The sequence below is a fragment of the Raphanus sativus genome, chromosome 7, assembly GCF_000801105.2.
Source record: "Raphanus sativus cultivar WK10039 chromosome 7, ASM80110v3, whole genome shotgun sequence".
NCBI lineage: Eukaryota > Viridiplantae > Streptophyta > Magnoliopsida > Brassicales > Brassicaceae > Raphanus > Raphanus sativus.
The window spans coordinates 70,882-92,241 of NC_079517.1; the positions used below are offsets into that span (position 1 = coordinate 70,882).

Genomic DNA, 21,360 nt, shown 5'->3' on the forward strand with positions numbered 1-21,360 from the left:
TTCATTTTTCTCTCCCTAAATTTAAATTTTGATTGAAATAACTAAAAAAAAAAAAAAAAAAAAGAATTAGAGGCTAAAATAACAATCCCCTTAAAATTACATGCGACACTTGACTAGCTTCCTTTTTCTTCACTGGAAGTTACAAGAAGTTAACAACAAAAGCCGGCGAGTTTAAGAAACAAAATGACTAGCTTCTCCAATTCTTAAAACCACAAAAAAATAACAATCCAAAACCGGTCAGTTAATTTGAAGTCCCTGGTCGAGCCAAAAGACGACTGGTTTGGAGTAAATGGTGAGGGAAGTGAGAAGAACAGGATCTGATATGCGATTTGAGTTTGGAGATAGTCGGGTGTGCGCTTCTACACCGATTGCAACGCAACTCACCTTTCAAAACAGCTTCACTCTCCACATTGGCCCTGCCTTGGCTCTTGACCTCTTCAAGCACATCCACCGAGTCACGGAAGAAGGAGGTTGTGAAAGAGTTCCAGTGTTTCTTGTTCTTCAAGTGATCGGATTCAAAGTCTTGGCTTATGACGTGTAGATGTAGTTGTCGCATTGAAGGAACCTGTGATGTGTGAAAACAAACATCAAAGTGCAGCAGATATGAAAATCTATCTAAACTGAATGGAAAAAAAGAAGGATAAGTACTAACCGAGTGATATCCAAGGCGGAAGATAAGAGATGCATCCTCGTCCTGGAACCTCTTAACCCATTTCATACCAACGTTGTGCATTTCCTCAACAAGTTTAATATTTTCTCTGCCAACGTCTTCAAGCCCATCTACATTCTCCTGCCTCGCCACTACTAGCACGTGTTTCCGCGCCTAAAATACCAATTACAAAACAACGGTTTTTTTTTTTTTTAAATCTGTCTCATAAGAAAGGTACTCTTATAAACACTTCTACCTTTGGGTACTGGTCGTTTATCACAACAATGTCGTCTGAAGATTCTAGCACGACATTCTCGTGTTTCTCTGGGTGCATCGCGATAACGTGGAGTGCCAATGCCCATGAGCTCCATCCTTTACTCCTCTTCTTTCCACCGTCTCTAGCATCATCCACAGTCCCAGATTTCATATTACTAGCTATGGCCATGTCTTGTGTCCCCTTGTACTTCTTGTTCCTCTCGGAATCTGACGCAGTTGCTTGATTGTTTCGTTTAGGCAACTTTGATTGATCCTCTACTGTCGACAAAAAACCTTCAAAGAGTGATGTGTAAGCCTCCCTAAGAATTTTGCAGCCCTTGGTGTAGTCGTTGTTAAGGCAGTCTGGTCGGTTTGGATTCATGTTTGGTCCTAGGACATGTATCACATGTGTAATGCCTTGAGCGTTATGTAACGGGCAAGTAGAAGGAAGAGGAACTACCACGGCTTTTCCAGGCACAAGAGTGTTTGCTCGTGCTCTTGTCGCAGCCTCGAGATCTGGACCAGCAGCTTTGAATATCGATGCGTTCACGCCTCCACCTCCAGGTTTAAGCCTCCTGTAAACAGATACATTTACCTGGTTAGAAAGCGTTTTACTGAAAAGCAATTAGAAAAATAATGGAAGCTTACCAGTTAGCAGCATTAGCAATAACATTGCAGCGCAGACCGCCTTGGGAATGAAGCTTAGTTATGTCTCCAACAAAGGTGAAAAACCTTGCAGAGTCAATGTTCTTTAGAGAAGCCTTAGCCTTGACCAAAGACAGAATCTTTGACCCATGGCTCAAGTCCACCAAGACAAGCCGTGCAGACCCGAGTTTAGGCAGGAATTCCTCTGCTGTCTCGACAATGATGTCAGATGCCTTGTCAATGTCAAACTGGAAATCTGCAGTCGAGATCGAAGGGAATGCCAATGTAGTGGGTACAACAGAACCAAGCTTAGATGGGGAAACTGGGAGGACATCTTCTGTATTTTCATGAGCTTTGGGAGTTGTAGCTTCAATAGAAGATGAGGCAGGAACCGCGGTGACTTTCTTAAAGAAGTTCATAATACCGGGTTGGGTTGACCTGGTGTCAGGATTCTTAAGTCCAAAAGAGCCGGAAGGAAGAGTATCCATTGGAGCAAGCGTGGTGTATGTTTTAACAGCATTCTCCACATCTGCGTCGTTGTAACAAAAGAGAATCCGAGAGAAACCTTCAGTCAGTTTAGGAAGTTCCTTACTCCGAAGCATCTTATTGACAACAGCAGCAGCTCTTCCGCCTTGTAGATTACCCTCATGACCACTTCTTTTGACTGATCTAGATATGCAAACCTGAGCAGAAAGTTCCAAAACCACTGCATGGACTTGAACATGGGGACCACCACCGAGGAGCTGGAGCTTAATAAACTCGGAGCGCTGTTCCCTGTCAAGATTGCATCTGTCAATAAAGACGCTCTTCCCTTGCTTGAGGGATTCTGTAGCCATCTTTAGGCACTGAGCTTTGTTTCCAGCTTTGCCATTGTTAATAATGTCCTGGAATGAGAGAGAAAAGATAAATGAAGACAAGAGTCTTGAAAACTGGTGATAAACCAATCTTTTCAGATATTTTTTTTGGTTTCTAAAACAATAACCAAAGCTCTAATGATAAAGATTTGCTCCACACATTTTACATATCATAAGCCCCTTCCTTGTTCGGTTAGTAAAGAAAGACAGAGAGGTACTTAGTCTCGTTGAGGAATTTCATCAGACAGGTTGTGCGCAACTGATAGAGAGAGAGAGAGAGAGAGAGAGAGAAGGACCTGACAGATGCGAGACCAAGGGCGGTGAGATGATTTCATAACGGAGTCACAGAAAGTCGATTTGCCGCTTCCTGGGGGACCAATCAGAAGCACCACTATCTGCTTCTCTCCTGCCATTATCTATCGCTCATCACAACACCAAATAATAGAATTTCAAAACACAGTTTAAGCAGCGACGTCGTTTGAATTTACCTGAGACTTCTGTTTCCATTTCCATAGTTTGCTGTCGTTGACGGTTGATCGGAGAAACCCCTCTCTTTTTCTTATTCTAATCGCAGAGGAATGATTTTTGGTTGATCAAAAAAAGAAAAACGCAGAGGAATGAACATCTTAGTGCGTGCGTGTCGTGTGTCATGCGGAATACGAAGCGTCTTTCACATAATAAAACGACGTCTTGTTATCCATTATACATAAAGAACGCTCTGGTGTTCACTTGAATAGTGTAATTAACTGATATGGGGTAGTGCCACAAGTCATGTCGCAAAGGCATTATAGTGTTAACCTCATCCCTTCCAAACACCCAAACTCGTCACGTGTCATTGACGTGTCACCGTAATTGTTCTTGTAGAGAACCCTACAAAATCAGTTAACACGGTGCGTAGGGAGTATTTGCAATTAAACACACCCCAAAAAAAAAAAAGGAGAAAAATGTCGAGTGATGAATTCAGACTGGTGTCGCCGACGATAGACAATGAAGGGAAGCTGCCGAGAAAGTATACCAAGGGAGGTCAAGGTGTAAAGAAGAATATCTCTCCTCCTCTTGAATGGTAATATATTACTTTTCACTTAACAAACAAAATTCAAATATGAATGCGATATATGTAATAAGGTAAATGTAATTTTTGTATAGGTACAACGTTCCTCAAGGTACCAAGTCGCTAGCCTTGGTGGTTGAGGACATAGATGCTCCTGATCCTAGTGGACCGCTCGTGCCGTGGACTATTTGGGTGGTCGTCGACATTCCGCCCGATATGAAAGGTTTGCCTGAAGGATTTTCCGGCAACGATGAGCAGGACTTTGCTGGTATTCGAGAAGGGAATAACGATCACAAGATCCCGGGATGGCGTGGCCCTCTCATGCCTAGTCACGATCATCGTTTCCAGTTCAAGCTCTTTGCTCTCAGCGATAAACCCAATCTTGGTCACACGGTAATACTGACAAACTATCGTCTCGACTTTTTAGTAAAATTCAACTCAATAACCGAGGTATTCTTGAATTCTAAAAAAGGAAAAAAATATGGAACTTATAAAATAGTATATATTTTGTTTTAAATATAGTGGTTAGTTTAAGCTGCATATCTTGTAACATTGACTATAGGAAGCTTGTTTTGAATGTGGTGACTCACACAGGTGACAAAAGAGAGATTGCTGGATGCGGTTGATGGGATTGTGATCGGAGAAGCGGTTTTGACATGTTTTGCTTGAATATTTTCGAAGTCTCTATGTCGTTTGTGTGTTGTGTTGCGGCTTCTTAATGACTCGAATGTACACTCTAATAAAGAATAAACAAGGGCTATTTGTTCAGCTGGTTAGAGCAGTGGGAAAAGATTTAAAAAGTTAGTTTAGATAGACGGCTAAACAGAGTTTATCTAAAAAACTTTATAGAATCTAACGAAAGCACGAGGCCCCCCATGGGCTATTATTTCTCGGCACAAAAACTATAGTTGGTGTGAGTTAATAATATAAATATCAAGGCCCATTCAGTTGCAATGGATTTGGGCTTCTGAACTAAAGACGTTCATTTCTTTACAATTTTTATCGTATATGAGTTGTTTTGTGAGTCGGCGACTGAAACGGAACGCAGGTTCATAAATGGCAAGTCTAGTTGTTGTTGTTGAGCTAGTATTGTCAATCAACATTCAACAGTATTGAGGTTTAAATAATGTGATACGTATATCTCCTTTTACTACGCTTTCAAATGTCATGGTCAGCATATTGCTTACATATGGACCTTCTAGCCTTTGACAAGTCGTGTGGATTTATGCATGAATCAATCAAGTTTATATTTTTTAATATAAACGAAACCAATCATCATGGATCATGTTATGATCGTATATATAAATATACTATCAATTAAATACATACGTGTTGCGTACAATTATTAATGAAAGATCAAAGACAAAATCAATACCCAAACCAATTGATACGTCTATCTGATGGAGTCTCAACCTTTCCTTTACATGATTTCGTCGGTATTGCACATAAAATCATGGGATATCAAATTATTAGTCAACCATGAATACATTCGTACGGAAATAATATTAAAATCCAACAGACATTGGTTAACTATTACTATTACAAAATTCAAAAATCTTATCGAAGCTTTTGCAGATTTTAATACATTGACAATGTCTCTAAGACCCCTTTTCCACTAATCATATATTTTGCAACAACCAATCAAAGAATATTATAATTTATTCAGTTTTATAAGAAAAAATATCATATTATAAACATAAGCAAAAAAATTGACCTAAAACGCAATAATGTTTACCCTAGCATAAGAAAACCAAAGATTCAAAAGCTTTGGATGTTAAACCGAAAAGTAGAACTAAAATTTGAAAGGAATATATACATATATATATATATATATATATATATATATATATATATGTGTAAAATAAGTTGAATTAAAAGAATAAAATAAAAAATAATAAAAATAAGTTGAATTAGTGTGGAGAAATATATACATCTTTAAGTAGTATTAAAATTATAAAAGAATCATGAGGAAATTGTTACAACTTACGACTGTGTTATGATTCAATAATATGTAAGCCTTACCGTCTCCCTTTTGGAAGTATTTTCCAGACCCAACTAATATAATATTCAACAGAAAGTTTCAAAATCTGTAATAAAGTCTACATTGAGATGTTTATTTTTTCAAAACAAGACAGCCCCCAAAGCAAGAACAAGAAATGAAACCAATACAATAGTAGTGTCATAGCGTTTTTTTTTTGTCTGTCCTCTTGTTTCCGGTTCAGTTGAGAGTTCTAATGGATCATGACATAGAGAAGAGAGTGTCTGATCAAAAACGACTGAACCAATCATCACTTTTCACCGCGTTTGCGTTCAGTTTCTTAACTTTGATCGCGGCTACCACGTTGGTTCTAATGTCTAACTTCTCGATGCAACCGCAGAGAGATTTCTCGGAGGTGAAGAGAGTGATTCCACAACACTTACCTCTGAGCTCCGAGAACGAAAGTAAAAGCAAGCAAGAGAAGACACATGTGGTAAAGAAGAAGATTCGAGTTATCGAGATGTTCAGTGGAGATGACTTATCTGACAAGTTTCAAAGGAAGGCGAACGAGTTTATGGGTGATATTGGATGTGAAGTCAACTTCGTGATGACGTGGATATCATCATCAGCTGATCTGTTCGGAAAGAGAGAGGTGTTCGCTATTGAAAGTGTGTTCAAGTCTCATCCTCGTGGTTGCTTGATGATCCTATCCGCAACCATGGATTCTCCTCAAGGTTACACAACCTTGAAGCCGTTTCTTGATCGTGGTTACAGAGTTGTTGCAGTCACGCCGGATCTGCCTTTTCTACTAAGAGGAACCGCGGGAGAAAGGTGGCTAGAAGAAATAAGAAGCGGGAAAAGAGATTCGGGAAAGATATCATTAGCTCAGAATCTGTCGAATCTAATGAGGCTTGCCTACTTGTACAAATACGGAGGTGTGTACTTAGACACCGACATGATCCTTCTCAAAAGCTTCAAAGGGCTTAACAACACGATTGGAGCTCAGACGTTTGATCCTTCCTACACAAACTGGACGAGACTGAACAACGCGGTGCTAATATTCGACAAGAAGCATCCTCTCTTGCTCAAATTCATCCAAGAATTCGCTCGAACTTTCAATGGAAACGTGTGGGGATACAACGGACCCTACCTGGTTTCTCGAGTGGCTAAAGCAGTGGAAGGATCAAATGAGTACAACTTCACCGTCATGCGACCTTCTGCGTTCTATCCGGTGGATTGAGATAGAGAAGTTCTTCAAGGTGCCAAAGACGGTAAAAGAGTCGAAATGGGTCAAGGTCAAGCTTCTTCAGATGCAGAGGAGAAGCTATGGGTTGCATCTTTGGAATAAATTTAGCAGAAAGTTTGAAATCGAACAAGGGAGTGCCATGTGGAGTTTAGTATCAGACCACTCCTAGCATAATCTGTCCAATTGGTTCATCATCGTAGTCAATTGTTTCAGTCACACTGTTAATAAACTTGCTGTAATGTAAACAAAAGATTCAATAGGGCTTCTTCCAACACTAAAAAATTCGATGTTACCAATAATAGATTTCTTCCATAAAGCCCAATAACTTGGGTCTCTATTGGGCCTTCTCAAAAGGACCTCTATAGTCATTGCAAAATTGTTTTGTTGCGACTACTTTACACGAACTCCGCACCAGGTTGATTGCATCATACGTTTTCTTATAATATGAAGACATTTTTTCTGAGAATAAAGATATTTTTTTTTTGTAGATTTTGGGAGGAAATAATAAAGTTATCTTTTAATCATTGGATTCAAAAATTTGACAGATGGGCTGAATGAATGATTAAATAATTTATAACCAGATTTGTCAGCATCCAGTTGTCTTTTACCAGTCTGGAAATAAGTTCGTCATAAACCTGAAAAAGGGCACGTGACAACACACAACGGGCTGCCCGATCCTTATTCACGTGTGATGTTAAACCAAATTTCAAATTTATATATGTAGCATTGTTAATTCGCTTATATAGGTATGTTTCTTTTTATACATAGGAAAAACAAAAGAAAACTGAAGAAGCTCACACTTCAATACTTCACTAACGGCGGTGGTGATTACTACCGGTGACCGGAGTAGGAGGAGGAGGAATCGGCGACTTGCATTGATAGCACTTGGCAAAGAGGCCAAAAGTGTCAATTTGCCTGATGAAGTTGGTCATGCTAGCCCATCCTCCAAACCCGAACCCTAGAACAAGCACCCAAACCACCACGAATGCATTTATCACGTAAACTCCGCTCCAGCTTGGCAAAAAGAACGGCGGCTTCTCCGCCGCATTCTGCCACGTCATCAACGTAACGGAGAAGAAACAGATCAAATATATCATCCCATCAACTAATCTACTTTTATTAAGGTTATATATCTACGAGAATATGTATGTTTCTTTTGTTTGTCAAAAGATTACTAGAATGTACTGTATGAATCAAAGAATCTATAGTACTGGTCAAGTGGTAATACTATATACGATACTGGACCTACCTACCTCATTGATTTTGGATTAATTAAATGCAAAAAAGCATAAGCCAGCTCATCAGTATAACCTACGTACGTTCTAATTCAGTCTCTCTCTGTGTCTCCTGTGTCATGTTTGGGGTAATTTATCTTCGAAACTACATACAGTGCATTCAAATAATTGTATTTCATTCATTGGGTTCATATGTATCTATCATATATATCTAGACACGGGTATATTAATGTGACCATTGACCAAGAGAGGAATGTAGCTAGTACCCGACGGGCAGAGGCGGTGCGGTAGGTGAGCATATGGGCTAAGGCAGGGATGATGTAGACGGTGAAGCTAACGAGTAGAGCTCCAACCGCGGAGTTTATGGGACCAAAAAATGGGAAAATAATGGCTAAAAACCATATGGGAACCACCACCGGCAGCCTCACGATCGCTCTTAGACATATGCTTTTGGTGTGGTGCATTCCTATTGCTTTTTCCCATACGAAGTATAACGGTGTACACGCAAATCCAAACGTTATAAACTGTATATAGATCCAAAAAAAGAAAAAAAAATTTCGTGAGAAACAGTTCCACTTATGTTATAAACTTATAGTAATCAATTTAGTATTCATTTGGTTGGACGTTAAAACAAATAACCAATAATTTAACATGACATAACCTAAACATTCCTTCCAGTATTAAATTTTCATTGCGAAAGCGGATAAGGTCCCTAGTATACAATAATGGCATGAAACTGGACCAACAATTAATATACATTGGAATTATTGGGAGGTATATTAAGTTAGATAGGAACCTGATGGATGAGCATGAGGATGACGGCGGCATCACGGAAACGCGTTTTAGGGAGGAGAGAGAAAGCATTTGAATGGTTGAGAAGTTGGTCGCCGAAAGCCCAATAGACGGCGGACGCTGACGGAAGCGTTAATGTGAAGACGTACAGTGTCGCCATCAGGTAGATGCTCTTAAACTTCCTTGGTTTCCACATCGCATGCATTATTTCCCTGTATGATTTAAATTTTATAAATAAATTGAAAAATGGAAGAGCACAAAAGTCATTGCCGTTGGATCTCTTGGTCCAACCAGAGATTGCGGTCCGGTCCGACCAGCGTGGTTATGTTACGTACTTTAAAAGATCATAGCATAGTAAACAAAAAGTTAGAAAAGGTAGTGGAAAAAAACCTAGTGTTAATAGAAAGCCTCAGTTCAAAAAAAAAAACCTAGTGTTCTAAAAAGTTAATTTTCTTTGTTTATTGCGTAATAATGATTTTGTCTGTTTGTGCAGTTCGGACAGAATCTAAAGTAACCAGCAAAAGCTGCACGTATACAAGTTAAAAGAGAAGAGTAAACTAAAAAGAAGAAACACATACACTCTTCAGAGAATTCTGCCCTCTTTTTTCAATTAAAACTATAAGATTCTAAATGCTTTCAGCAAAACAAAATGTTGGATATGCAAAATATATTTTAACTTAGGTTACTTAATCAGAAATAAATTATGAAATTTACTGTTTCAAATCCATCTACCTGAACAATTTTGTTCTTTTATGGTCGCAAATATGCAATAAAATGACAAATTGATATGAAAAAGAAAACTTACACAGTCACAGCGTGCCCGCCAAATGTATAGAGAATGTTGGTGGCTCCGGTAAAGTACAGCACAAGTTTGGTCGGACCAGAATGTGTCACACCCTCAGCCTATAAAATCACAATAACAATGAGAGAACGGTTTTAGTGAAACCACAATAGTTTGCTTTCATGTCAAACTAAAAACCTATTTGATGGTAACATACTTGGCCATGGAGAAATGCGGCGATGGTGAGGTACCAAGCAGTGTAAGTGGTCATGGCAAGGCCGAGGAAAGACCAAATACGGTAATTGTGGAAAGATGGTATGAAGACGGTCGTGGCACAACAAGCACCAAATATATATGTCCAAGTCCTCTTGTCTAGTCTATCGTTTATGTAATATATATTGCTGCACCAATAAATGACATTTACCTATATACTTAAAACATTATTCTTGCATTGAAAAAAGATACCTGTAAATTATATTATAAAGAGATTTGGGAAAAAATCAAAAGTGGTAAAAGGACCAAAAGAACCTAGCACAAGCGATGAGCTGGATGACTGATCCGAATAACAAGAAGGTGCAATTAAATGCGAGCCCCGCTGCTTTCCAGTACGGACCCAGCAGCCCATCAAGCACCTCAAACCACTTCAATTTACATATTTACTAGATTAGGACCCGCTCTAAAGAGCGGAAATTAGTTTGTCAAATTTCAATTAATAATATATGGTATATATAATATGTGTATATAATATTATATATATTTTGTGTAACATTTATATATATATATACATATAGACATATATATAATATTTTATTAAATATATATAGAATTTAATAGTGTTATAATTTGTGTTGTATTTGTTATTAGTTTGTATTTAATCTTCTTTCATTTTCAGTATAATAATTTGCTTTGTCACACCTTTTACCTTTTAACTTATACACATAGTTATGCCTTTTTTCAAAAAAAAAACTTAGACACATAGTCTCGTAAAATGTAATATATAAAAAAACATATTTAAAAGATCTACCGACTATATGCCACCATTATTGGTTGTTTAAACAAAAAAAAATCATGTTCTTGCATAATTGTGTATGTTGTGATATGATGTAGGTGAAGAGTAAATATATAGAAGTAAAGTTAGTGATACGAACATGAGCCTATGTTGGTATATGCCACAATTATTTGGTTTTTGGAAGATCAATGAGCATAAGCATACATGGTCTTTGTATGCTTACGTTGTAAATGAGTCAGATATTTTTTCTCTTATGTCTGGAATGATATGGAACTCGTTGATTTAAGAGTGGTTCAGTTTTATATGATCTAATTATATTAAGAGATTAACCAAAAATATTATAAAAGTGTTACTGGTTAGGTTTAACTAATCTATGTTGGTTAAGATTTGGTTTAATTTAAGTTGGTAGGTTGCATTATATAGGAGGCATGATATATTCTAGCAACAACTATGAAAGAGTCCAAAATTTAAATAAGAACTTCAAATAGTAGATAATCCCTAAATTAATAGATTAGATGTACACACACGTATCCAAAAAAACAACAATTGCCTTTAGTACAGTATATGAGTTATATAAATTCTTAACCTAAAATTAGATTTACCTGAATAACGTGGTTTTTGAATGATTTGGCCTCTTGTTTCTCCATTCGGGCTCGATACTCGACGTAAAGAACACTGATGAGGTAAGCAGTCCAAGATCCCATTAGTCCATAGAATATTTGAAGCAATATTCCTGATAACATCCCCAGCTGCGAGAACGAATACGGCAGTGTCAACAGCACTTGTGCCACCTGCAGCAATCATATTTGTTTATAATAATTATTTTTTTATATAGAATTCGATTCTCTCGGAATATATATATAACACGTAAAGACAAATATGCGCATGTATTTACTCTAAATGGCCATTGACCCGAGACAATAATTTATAAAAGTGGAAATCTGATTATTCAGCTATATATTAGTGTATTTATCATAGTTAACAGTGAAAGAGAATCGTTCTTCATACTATACTTAGCAGTAAGACTATGGTGAAATTTTTTTTTCCCATTACAAACGTTATTCATTTAAAGAATGTCTTCCTTTCAAAAAGAAGCCCTTAAAAAACAACAAAAAGTAAGCTTATAAGAAAATCCAAAGTATATATGTATCATTACCTGATTGGAGGCACAGCTAAACCAAGCGTCCCAAGCGGATCCGCCATGCCAAAGAAAACTCTTCATGCTAAATCCATCACTGGCGTCGCCGCTGTTAATATCCTCTGCAGTTGAATCTTCCACTTTTCCGCCGGCTCCATCATCCCCCGCTTCGCTGACGCCTGAGACAACTATTGCCTCCTCCGCTTGCTTCTCACCCGACATTATCGGTTTCTGTAAAATTAACGAAGCAAACTATTTACGCAGAAGCCAACGAAAAAAAAGGAAAAGTTTATAATCTTTTATAATTTCTTAACTTGAAAATATACAATCTTTTTCCTTTATGCCTGAGAAGAAACATAAAGACTGTTTAATACCTCTGTCTCAGTCTCAAATCTTGAAAACAAACTAGGCAGAGGGTGTTAAAACGAGCAAGAGATAGAGAATGAAGAGCTTTGTTTATGTGACAACGGTGTCTGAGTTATTTATAATAATAAGAAAAAGAAAAGAAAGAAAAAAAAACAATGGTGAGTGAGTAAGTAGGAGAGCTTTCAGTAAAAAAAAAAGTAGGAGGAGAGCAGTGTAATAGCGAAGCGTAATTAAAATGCTGTCTTAATGCGGCCGCCTTCGTTTTAAGTATAATCAGATGAGAGAGAGAGAGAGTTTAAAAGCAGGGGGAGCTTTTTCTTCTCTTTTTACCTGCTGCTTTCTCTATGATTCCACCATGTGGACTAGTATATTAGAATTAAAAATCTTCTCCGTTTTAAACTGTATAATATCTCTATCTCTACATCGTTTGAAAATAAATTTTGTTAAAAACGTCTATGGTTTTTCTCTTTGGAAATATGCGGAAGTACTATGAAATTACACAATGCTTTTCTATTTTATTTTGTTTTAAATCGATCAAGTGTGGAAATCGTACTTGATGAGAAAAGGCCATTGAACACTATCTAAGCTAAATCAAGTGTTTTAATTAAGGATTAATTATATATATATATATGGTTTTTACCATTTTATTTTGTAATATGATGACACACAAATATATATCAATAAATTTTGGGTAACACAGCTTTATAAAGATTTTAATTTTACTACTAAAAATTAGAAAATGCTATCTTCGATAATTCAAATATTTATTAATAGTTTCATTTCATATCGTCGCTATTCTTCGGGTTAATTATATACTAACGCAAAACATAGTCTAAATGATTCATTCCATTTACATTACATATTTGTTATTTCGGTAACACAGTATTATATTTTTATATAAAGATATTCTTCTTATTCACCATAAAGAAAACAGTAAATTTTGGGGGGAAATGAGAGTGAAGGCGGCAGTGTTATATAGTGTCAGCTTGAGCCGAGCCAGTCATTCGTTTTGTTGTAGGGAAGAAACTTCTCACGAGTTTAAAGCAAAAACCCACGCGCGCCATCAAGCCCTTGAACCCCACCTGCCCCGTTCACGTCCCTCTACGCGTGCCTCCTTTTGTTCTCTCTGAATCACAATCATCTTTCCAAACCATTTCGTCAGATAGGTTTAAAGTTTAGAAACACTCCCATGTCGTCATTGGTACGATCTTATGTCATGTAGACACATTCTATCTATGAACCATAATAACACGACGAGAATGTAAATGACTTTTTTTCTGGGCTTTTATTAGTGCGTTTTGGCAACACTAAGAATAAGAAGTAAGTAATAGGACTCTGATGCCTTTGGGTCTTTTCAAGAAAGTGAATCGAGACTTGAAGGAGCAGTTTTTCTTCCAGCTGTACCCCCTCTGATTTGATTCTTCGACTCAACTCAACCCACCAGATCTTCTACATACAAAGATTAGTGTCTATCAATATCATAACACTGTTTTGAAATGAAAAAATAAGAACTCGTTAGCCATCGTTTCCAAATATATTACTTGTAAGATAATCTTGATATTATCATAACTAGCATTTTGGTAACGTATATATGGGACATGGTTATGTTCTGAACTCACATAATGTAATATAGAAAACTCACGCATTTTCACAACTGAAACGATTATTATTAAAATTAAAGAAGAAAAATATTGTGGAAGAAATTGACATAAAAGTGGGTGGGAGACAAGACAAACGTATTAGGGATTATATAGTCGTGTGAAGTGAGACCATTACATTAGATCAACCGACCATTCGTATTGTTGGCATATCAATTCGTTGAAAGGATCTATTTCTTCATTATTACTGCCAATTAGTTTTTGCATGCTGACTGCAAAACTTATGAGACATCTCTAACCATACTTTATTTTCTACCTCAAACACTATTTTAGAATAAAATCTTTTCCAATCTAATTTCATTTTCGACTCAAACATGGAGCAACGACTAGGGTTACTCTATTTATGGAGTAATCTTAACAATTGCTCTATTTCAGATTAATTTTTTTATTTACAAAATGGTCTTTTAAATTTTTAATATTTTATTTTTTACTTAAATAATATTTTTTATATTAAAAATGGTACAATAACATAAAAATGAGATATTTCATTATTTAATAATTTTAGATAAAATACATAACATAAGTAAAATAAACATAAATAATATAAAGGGTCAATTGGTTGAAAACCCAAAAAAAAACTAATAATTAAGGATATACCATAACAGTAGAAAATGGTATTGTCTCCTCATGTAAAATTACAATATTGTGTCCTCCTTTCTTCACGCAATTAATAAAGAGGGAATAAACAGAGCAAACACACAAAAACAGAGCTTAGAGAAATGGGGAAGCACTTATTCCGATCATCACCACCTCCACGGGAGAAACAACACCCTCACCAATCTCTCGCCAAACCGTTGTGCAATAGTGTATGAGCAACATCACCACCGTCATCTCCAAATGGAAGAGGTGGAGAGAGTGGGAGACGGCGAGGTTGTGATCGGAGGAGGAGGAGGGAGGGGAGATGACGTGGAAGGAGATTGAGACGACTGAGACGGCGTGAGCTAGCCTCTACTTCTTTTTCTCCTCTCAAATCTTTTTCTCTTATCAAAACTAAACCCTAACCCCCCCCTCTCCTTATGGATTTATAAACCCATGGACAAAAATTTAATACGACGGAGACGTTGACGGATCTTGGAGACGAAGCGGGTCGAGCGGCGGCCGGAGAAGTCGGAGGAGTCAGACTTGAGATGACGGCGCGGGGGTGGGAAGAGACGCGCTGCGGGAGCCATGGACGGTTGTCGGGGTTGAGTTGTCGGGGGCTCCGGGGGTGGGTGTTGGTGGTCATGGACGGGGAGACGGAAGAGCGGAGAGAGGACAGAGAGGTCTCGATGTGGAGAGGAGCTCGGGGCGGAGCTGGGCTTCGAGAGATCTCGGTTTGGGAGAAGAGCTCGGGGGCGGAGCTGGACGTCGTGGAGGCGGCGACTGAGACCGCGGCGAGGGGATTTGATTTTCTTTTGCTTTTCTTTAAGGCGGAGGAGTTTAATGGAGGCTTGAAAACGGTGGAAATTGGGGAGGCTTGACGGGGGTGGAAATCGGGGTAGGCTTGACGGCGGAGGAGTTTGATGGAGATTTGAAAGCGGTGGAGCTTGATGGGGATTGACGGTGGTAGAAACCAGGGAAGGTTTGAAGGTGGAGGAGAGGAAGAAGGCGGAGGAGAGAAAGAAGGAGAAGGAAAAAACATAATAGGGATATAGTAGTCTTTATATTTTGTTGCACAGTGGATAACAGTTGCATATGGTATATACCTAATTACGACATATGTTGTGGGTAGACAATGCAAATTCTCTAATATAAAATAAAGATAACAAAAAACAAGTGATTTCATAATCAGGAAAATCGTCTCCGGGATCCGCTAAGACCGGTGAAAAATTGCCCAAATTAAAAAAAATGAGAAAGAGCTTGTTGATCTTATGGCTCAGCATTTCGTTTTGATATTATTTGCAGTTATTCAGTTTCAATATATGCACAAACATTTGAATCTCGTATGAAATTTAAATCACAAAACAAAACTATTATAATGCTTGATTTAAAAATATCAAAGATAAAAAAGCTTATTTTCCACTACGCAATACATTAGTAGATCATTAATGGAAAAAATATTTATAATACTCATTATTGAAATAACTTATATATTGTCTCTTATTTTTTGGTTTGTGATTTCTATATATTTTTAATAATAAATGTTTGATTCAAATAAATTTTATTTCAAGAAATTTTTGTAAACATAAAATAGTTGGAGTTAATAAGTAAAATTTTAAAAGTGTAAGATATTATTAACAATTATTAATAAAATAAAATATAATAATTTTAAAATATTATTTTTTAGAGTAGAAAATAGAGTGATACATCAGAGTAAAATCTTACTTAATTTTGGTATTGTACTCTTTTAGAATAAAATATAAAGTAATATATTGGAGATGCTCTAATACTAATGGTTAACCAGTATTTTGAACCGTATATAATTAAGTAATTTTGAGATCATGTGTATATAATAATCATTTGTATAGCTCGAATTCTCCAGGTTTTATGATGACCAGCTAAAAATCATTTTGTTTATTAATCAGTACTGATCTTAATCTAATATGTTTTAATTATTCTCTTGCATTATCTTGTTGTAGTATGTTAGTTCCGCTTTGAATAAATGCAAAAATTTAGTCAAAATCAAGTTTTCAAATATTTTTTTTTGTTGTCACAAAAAAAATCTTTATATTATTATATTTCCGCAAGAAATGAAATCAGTAGATGGATGTAATTTTTCTTAACAAGATTGGAACCCAGTGCTCTTGGAATGTGTTAGGAATCCACGGCTAGTTTTTAGTTTGTTTTTGAAATGAAATATATTATTCCAAATCAGATGATTAGATGACAATTATGAAAGTCAAATTAAAAATTGCAAGTAGGATAAAAAAGATGAAGGAAGTTAAAAGTCAGAATATAAATGGGCCGACAGTTGGAATTTACACACGAACATCTTTTACTCGAAATTTCAATAATAATAATAATAATACATGGGCTCAGGCCCAGTTAGCATTCTTGGTGCTCTGTTTCGTATTTTTCTTGGCAATTGCGAAGGGCACAAAAACAGATGAAACACAAGAAAAAAAAAAAAACAAACTGTTTTGTTCTCTGATCTCAAGCAGAATACTATCTTCTACAAATATTTCTAAGCTGCTGCATACGTCTGGAAATTAGGAGGGTATAATCTGGTGATTTTTTGCATTGTCTTGGGCGAAGACTACTTTTGTTGCCCTTAAGGTGTTTGATAGAATGTCTATGAGAGAAATCCCTCATGGTTTAACTAACATATCTCTGACTTGTCTTTTCTTTTTTTTTCTTAGGTAGAAGAGATGGGAAAAGCCTCTCGGGACAAAAGAGTATGTATTCATTGGCCATAAGAATATCAAAGCTTGCTTATTACTAGTACGTTATCATAGAAGCAATTTTCTTGTTGTTTGTGGGCAGGATATATACTATAGAAAAGCCAAAGAAGAAGGATGGCGTGCCAGAAGTGCGTTTAAGCTTCTTCAGATTGATGAGGAATTCAACATTTTCCAAGGTGTGAAGAGGGTTGTAGACTTATGTGCTGCCCCTGGTAGCTGGAGTCAGGTATGTATGTTTGCTTCACATCATCATGTGTGTGGTGATTCTCATTTTGTCTGTTAACTTAGTCTCTACCTAGGATTGTAGTTGAGAGTAAGTTGCAATCTCGGTGTTCTCTTCCTCGATTAGCATTCCTAGTGGTTAACCTAAGAGAGAGAGAGACATGTTAATAATCTGAATCTTATTATTAGTCAACTTTCATTTTGTAGGTTTTGAGTCGTCAACTGTATCTTCCAGCAAAGTCCTCAGCTGAGTCAAAGTTCGTTTTTCTTTCTCCAATTGTTTTAATTCTGCTCTCTCTTTTTTTTTTTGAAAATTAACACCCTTGTTGACCAGAGAAGGAGATCTTCCTCTTATAGTGGCCATAGATTTGCAGCCTATGTCTCCAATCGAAGGTGTCATCCAGGTTCAAGGGGACATTACTAATGCTCGTACTGCCCAACTGGTGAATTTTATATCCTCTCTCTTTCTCTCTCACATTATGTGTTTATTTCTATAGCTTACCCTCTTTTTTTTTTTTTTGTGTGTGTGTGTGTTTTCTCAAAAGGTTATCAGACACTTTGATGGTAGCAAGGCAGACCTGGTTGTTTGTGATGGTGCTCCAGATGGTAAAACGTTTTGTTTCACATTTCATTTTTTTTTTTTAATTTATTTTAAGATAATATACTCTATCCAAAAATAACGTTCTTCCGGAATTTGGTATGTTAGTTACCGGTTTGCATGACATGGATGAATTTGTCCAGTCCCAGCTCATACTAGCGGTAAATTTCTAACTTTTTAAGCATTTGTTTCATCTATAGTGACAAAATAAATCTCTTTTTGTTAATTTTTGTTTTTTTCGCATCAGGGCTTAACAATTGTAACACATATTCTTAAAGAAGGAGGGAAATTCATTGCGAAGATATTCCGTGGAAAAGATACAAGTCTCTTGTTTTGTCAGGTAAGTTTTACATATTGTTGCTCTTATCATCATCATCATCATCAACTGTCACTTTTTACTGATATATAGTTATTTGCTTTTATTTATATATGTGTGTAGCTCAAGTTGTTTTTCCCAACTGTAACCTTTGCAAAACCAAAAAGCAGCCGCAATTCTAGTATAGGTATATATATCTTTGTTTTCTGTAAAAAGAGTATTAACTTTCATTTCACTTGTGCAAGTATTATTTGCTTTCACTTAAAGGTTAATCATCAAAGATGTAAAATGTTGAATGCATTTCTACACTCTTTTTTTTCTTTTCTTATAGAGGCTTTTGCAGTCTGCGAAAATTACTCTCCACCAGAAGGATTTAACCCGAGAGATCTGCATCGTCTCTTGCAGAAAGTGGGCAGTCCTTCAGGTGGAAGCCATCTAGGTAAAAATCTCTTTTTATCTTTACCTTCTCTTCAAAGTTAGAGAAGGTATTGTTGAGTAATACTCTTTCAGTTTACTCTTCCTCAACCAAACTCTCACCTAAAAAGATTGCTCTCTTCATGTGAATTTTACACTTTGGGCAAGACAAGGAAATCTACTTTCCTGTTACGTCACCTTCCAGAAGAGAAGAGTCCCTTTTCTTTTTTTTTTTTGGTTAAATGTTACTTGAGAGAGATATTCTTGGTACTCCTTGCAGATTGCAGTAGTGGTTGGCTTGAAGGACCCAACAAAGTTTATATTCCATTCTTGGCATGTGGTGACTTAACCGGTTATGACTCAGACCGGTCTTACCCACTCCCAAAAGAAGCAGATGGATCGTCATACCAGAGTTTGGACCCGGTTCAGCCTCCGATCGCACCGCCTTACAAACGAGCTCTAGAGCTCAAGAAAGCTTCAGCACAAAGCATCCAAGACACGCATGAGGTAATAATATAAACAATGAAAAAGCTTTTCATTGGATTCTTTAAAAGAGATGCTGTAGTAATGTGTCTGAAACCTCTTGATATTTTGTTATGATGAGTTTATATTTTCTTAAGAAAAATTATATGCTTTATTATCGAGTGGGGAATTTTAAATTAAATATATTTTTTTATTTATGTATTTTCCTTTTGTTATGAAGACAAAGTATTGGGTCAATAAAGAAGGAAGCTTTCTCTGTTTCATGGTCCTCCTGTGATTTTTCTACCCTCTTTTTGAAATTCTAAACTGGCCCCCACTTTGTGTTTTTCTTTGTTTTAAACCTATGGTAAAAATTCTAAACTGGCCCCCACTTCCTTCTGCGTAATAATGAAAACTCTTAATAGTTTGAACGTAATAGTGAATTCAACGATTAATGGTTCATTGAAATGCCAAAGCTCTATACAACTTACTAGAAAAAGAAATCTGAACATAGTTGTGAACGGTGTGACTTGTGAAAAAAACCATGATAATGTAAACAATTACGTCATTAAAATCTTGTTTTTGTTCATATATATGATGGGAATAAAAGTTGTCCTAATTATTGACCGTAGGATTGTATTATTTTGTCGAGATAAAGCCAAGAAGTGGTTTTATTGTCTAAGGAATTATAACAAATTTGTAGTAGCTATATATATATATCTAATTATGAATCATTGAGATGCTAAGAAAAAAAAAGGATTAGATATATTAATCAACTGATCTATCAGTTTAAACTCTTTTACATCACAAAATGGAGGACCCGAACCTGAGTTGGGTGGGTCAAACATATCTAGCAAGACCAGGCAGAGATGGAGTTTGATCTCGACAGAGACGAAGAAGAAGAGTGTAAGAACTCGATGCAGTCCTCAATGGCTTCTGCACGGTGAGACTCTGACTCGTTTACAGATTTTGACTTCACCAGATACATAGACGATGAAGAGGAACAAGACAAAGACAAAGACGAAGTAGAAGAAGTAGACAGCGTAGCTTTGGTGTTACTACTACTACTACTCTTCCTTCCCCATGACATAAAACGCAACGTTTTGGCGACTTCGGCTCCAATACGCCGGAGTAATCTCCTCGCTCTTGGCGAACTCCTGACGTGGAAACTGAAAACTCCGCCGCTGACGACCCTCCGACGACCATGTCGTGAGGAGGTGAGACCGTTGTGTGTTGGGTAGATGATCGGTTCTTCGTTCTCTTCTTCAGGGTCCGAACTAAAGCTCACTCTTTTGGATCCTCTTCGAGACATATTCTTGTGCCTGGACTCTGTAGAGAGAGAGAGAGAGAGAGAGAAAAAACAAAAAATGGAGACGTGAGAGACGTGATCTGAAGAGTATTTATAGGGGGGGGGGGAGAGAAGTGAACGTCTTGATGAAGAGTTATGGTATGGTGGTGAGAAATTATAAAGTCAAATGGAAAATAGAGGGTTTGTATATGAAAATAAGTGAGCAAAGTTTCTTTATAGATAGATGGTTCATGATCTAGCTGTGTTTAATTTGTATATAGTAATATGGTTGTTTTTTTTAACAGGACAGAAACCATTAGCTTGTGGAGTTTTCTTTTATAAAGACGATGTGGTTTGTTTAATCCGAAGAGAAACAGTAGTCTGGCAACAATGGGTAGGACCCCCTAATATATCACCTAAAAAAAAGCAAAGCTGACAAGAAGAGAATCAATCTGATTTCTGCTTTTGTCTCTTATTTTAAATCTATCAAATACATATGTAACGATGTATCTTCTTATTGGTTGCTTAGAAGCCACAAAAAGTTTTCAAAAAAGTCCTAAGAATCTAAGTACTTAAATTCAAGTTCATTACAATGAAATACTTGAAGTCGAGAAATCGACTAGAACAAAAAACAACAATGTATGTCTCCCAGACTTGAGCACTTCAAGCTCAATTAGAAAACTTCATGAACAGGAGAATGGCTAGAAGGGACGTTCAACCGAACACTCACCGAAATGGTTCCAAGCAGCTTCAACAGAGGTGGTTGACTTCCACCTCCGGACACTACTGGAGGAGAACGCCCGATAGAAAAAAATCCCATAGTTATCTCAACAGGAAGCAAAGTTCAAAAAACAGCAAGCAAAAAACAGTACCGACTCGACACCGCAGAGACAAGAAGGACATGTTACGTTATGGTCAAGCGCATGCGGTCTAAACATGCTTCATTCGGCAACGCGGCACAAAAGGTGCAGTAGAATTCACCAGCTTCTTTTGTGTACATTCTACCCTCAAATATACAAATAAGCATTACATACAGTGTTTGGAAAAAATTTGCTAAATAGTGTAATAAATGCTAGTTAAATG

General features: G+C 36.9%; 5 protein-coding genes across 17 annotated transcripts; 3 read left to right on the top strand and 2 right to left on the bottom strand.

Moving 5' to 3' along the window:
• Positions 1–66: 66 nt before the first annotated feature.
• LOC108818268 (transcription factor bHLH140) lies at positions 67–3,043 on the bottom strand. 2 transcript variants are annotated; one of them, XM_018591179.2, is made up of 6 exons: positions 2,892–3,043; positions 2,700–2,809; positions 1,553–2,433; positions 906–1,479; positions 653–823; positions 67–565 (listed from the first exon to the last, which is right to left on the bottom strand). In XM_018591179.2, the coding sequence occupies exons 1-6, from the start codon at positions 2,914–2,916 to the stop codon at positions 242–244; spliced, it is 2,085 nt and encodes a 694-aa protein (XP_018446681.1). In that variant the 5' UTR covers positions 2,917–3,043; the 3' UTR covers positions 67–241. The 2 variants fall into 2 exon arrangements, with proteins under 2 accessions (XP_018446681.1, XP_056846524.1); XM_056990544.1 differs by having other exon boundaries at positions 2,700–2,819; positions 2,892–3,029.
• A 259-nt stretch (positions 3,044–3,302) lies between these two features.
• LOC108815064 (uncharacterized) lies at positions 3,303–4,222 on the top strand. Its single transcript, XM_018587723.2, has 3 exons — positions 3,303–3,466; positions 3,550–3,847; positions 4,049–4,222. The coding sequence occupies exons 1-3, from the start codon at positions 3,348–3,350 to the stop codon at positions 4,121–4,123; spliced, it is 492 nt and encodes a 163-aa protein (XP_018443225.1). The 5' UTR covers positions 3,303–3,347; the 3' UTR covers positions 4,124–4,222.
• Positions 4,223–5,432: 1,210 nt separating this feature from the next.
• Positions 5,433–6,974, top strand: LOC108818126 (uncharacterized). Its single transcript, XM_018591001.2, is given in 2 exon segments — positions 5,433–6,662; positions 6,664–6,974. Coding segments are annotated over 2 exon segments (1,158 nt in total). The 5' UTR covers positions 5,433–5,688; the 3' UTR covers positions 6,848–6,974.
• Positions 6,975–7,367: 393 nt separating this feature from the next.
• On the bottom strand, positions 7,368–12,222 carry LOC108818125 (auxin transporter-like protein 1). 2 transcript variants are annotated; one of them, XM_018590999.2, is made up of 9 exons: positions 12,008–12,222; positions 11,652–11,864; positions 11,098–11,286; positions 10,015–10,127; positions 9,704–9,887; positions 9,511–9,608; positions 8,710–8,917; positions 8,180–8,437; positions 7,368–7,727 (listed from the first exon to the last, which is right to left on the bottom strand). In XM_018590999.2, the coding sequence occupies exons 2-9, from the start codon at positions 11,853–11,855 to the stop codon at positions 7,491–7,493; spliced, it is 1,491 nt and encodes a 496-aa protein (XP_018446501.1). In that variant the 5' UTR covers positions 11,856–11,864; positions 12,008–12,222; the 3' UTR covers positions 7,368–7,490. The 2 variants fall into 2 exon arrangements, with proteins under 2 accessions (XP_018446501.1, XP_018446502.1); XM_018591000.2 differs by lacking the exon at positions 12,008–12,222 and adding an exon at positions 11,948–11,964.
• A 4,456-nt stretch (positions 12,223–16,678) lies between these two features.
• On the top strand, positions 16,679–20,829 carry LOC108814389 (putative tRNA (cytidine(32)/guanosine(34)-2'-O)-methyltransferase). Of its 11 annotated transcripts, none has more exons than XR_008937004.1 (13): positions 16,684–16,852; positions 16,936–16,971; positions 17,060–17,203; positions 17,407–17,456; positions 17,534–17,642; positions 17,745–17,805; positions 17,906–17,958; positions 18,045–18,137; positions 18,237–18,300; positions 18,445–18,552; positions 18,808–19,034; positions 19,778–19,895; positions 19,956–20,337. XR_008937004.1 is itself a non-coding variant. In XM_018586949.2 (13 exons), exons 2-12 carry the CDS (start codon positions 16,945–16,947, stop codon positions 19,867–19,869), a joined length of 999 nt encoding a protein of 332 aa, XP_018442451.1. In that variant the 5' UTR covers positions 16,684–16,852; positions 16,936–16,944; the 3' UTR covers positions 19,870–19,895; positions 19,956–20,337. The 11 variants fall into 11 exon arrangements, 9 of the variants coding, with proteins under 9 accessions (XP_056847223.1, XP_056847225.1, XP_018442451.1 ...); XR_008937005.1 differs by having other exon boundaries at positions 19,972–20,337; XM_018586949.2 differs by having other exon boundaries at positions 19,807–19,895.
• The last annotated feature ends 531 nt before the right edge of the window (positions 20,830–21,360 follow it).

Coding starts and splice junctions, on each gene's coding strand:
- LOC108818268 (XM_018591179.2), bottom strand. CDS start 2,916: ATGGAAATGGAAACAGAAGTCTCAG. Junction 824..905: donor TAAACGACCAGTACCCAAAG/GTAGAAGTGTTT, acceptor TTGGTATTTTAG/GCGCGGAAACACGTGCTAGT. Junction 566..652: donor TCCGCCTTGGATATCACTCG/GTTAGTACTTAT, acceptor CACACATCACAG/GTTCCTTCAATGCGACAACT.
- LOC108815064 (XM_018587723.2), top strand. CDS start 3,348: ATGTCGAGTGATGAATTCAGACTGGTGTCGCCGACGATAGACAATGAA. Junction 3,467..3,549: donor ATCTCTCCTCCTCTTGAATG/GTAATATATTAC, acceptor ATTTTTGTATAG/GTACAACGTTCCTCAAGGTA. Junction 3,848..4,048: donor AACCCAATCTTGGTCACACG/GTAATACTGACA, acceptor TGACTCACACAG/GTGACAAAAGAGAGATTGCT.
- LOC108818125 (XM_018590999.2), bottom strand. CDS start 11,855: ATGTCGGGTGAGAAGCAAGCGGAGGAGGCAATAGTTGTCTCAGGCGTC. Junction 10,128..11,097: donor TCAAAAACCACGTTATTCAG/GTAAATCTAATT, acceptor TGTAAATTGAAG/TGGTTTGAGGTGCTTGATGG. Junction 8,438..8,709: donor TCCTCATGCTCATCCATCAG/GTTCCTATCTAA, acceptor ATCTATATACAG/TTTATAACGTTTGGATTTGC.
- LOC108814389 (XM_056991243.1), top strand. CDS start 16,945: ATGGGAAAAGCCTCTCGGGACAAAAGA. Junction 17,643..17,744: donor ATGCTCGTACTGCCCAACTG/GTGAATTTTATA, acceptor TTTTCTCAAAAG/GTTATCAGACACTTTGATGG. Junction 17,959..18,044: donor AGTCCCAGCTCATACTAGCG/GTAAATTTCTAA, acceptor TTTTCGCATCAG/GGCTTAACAATTGTAACACA.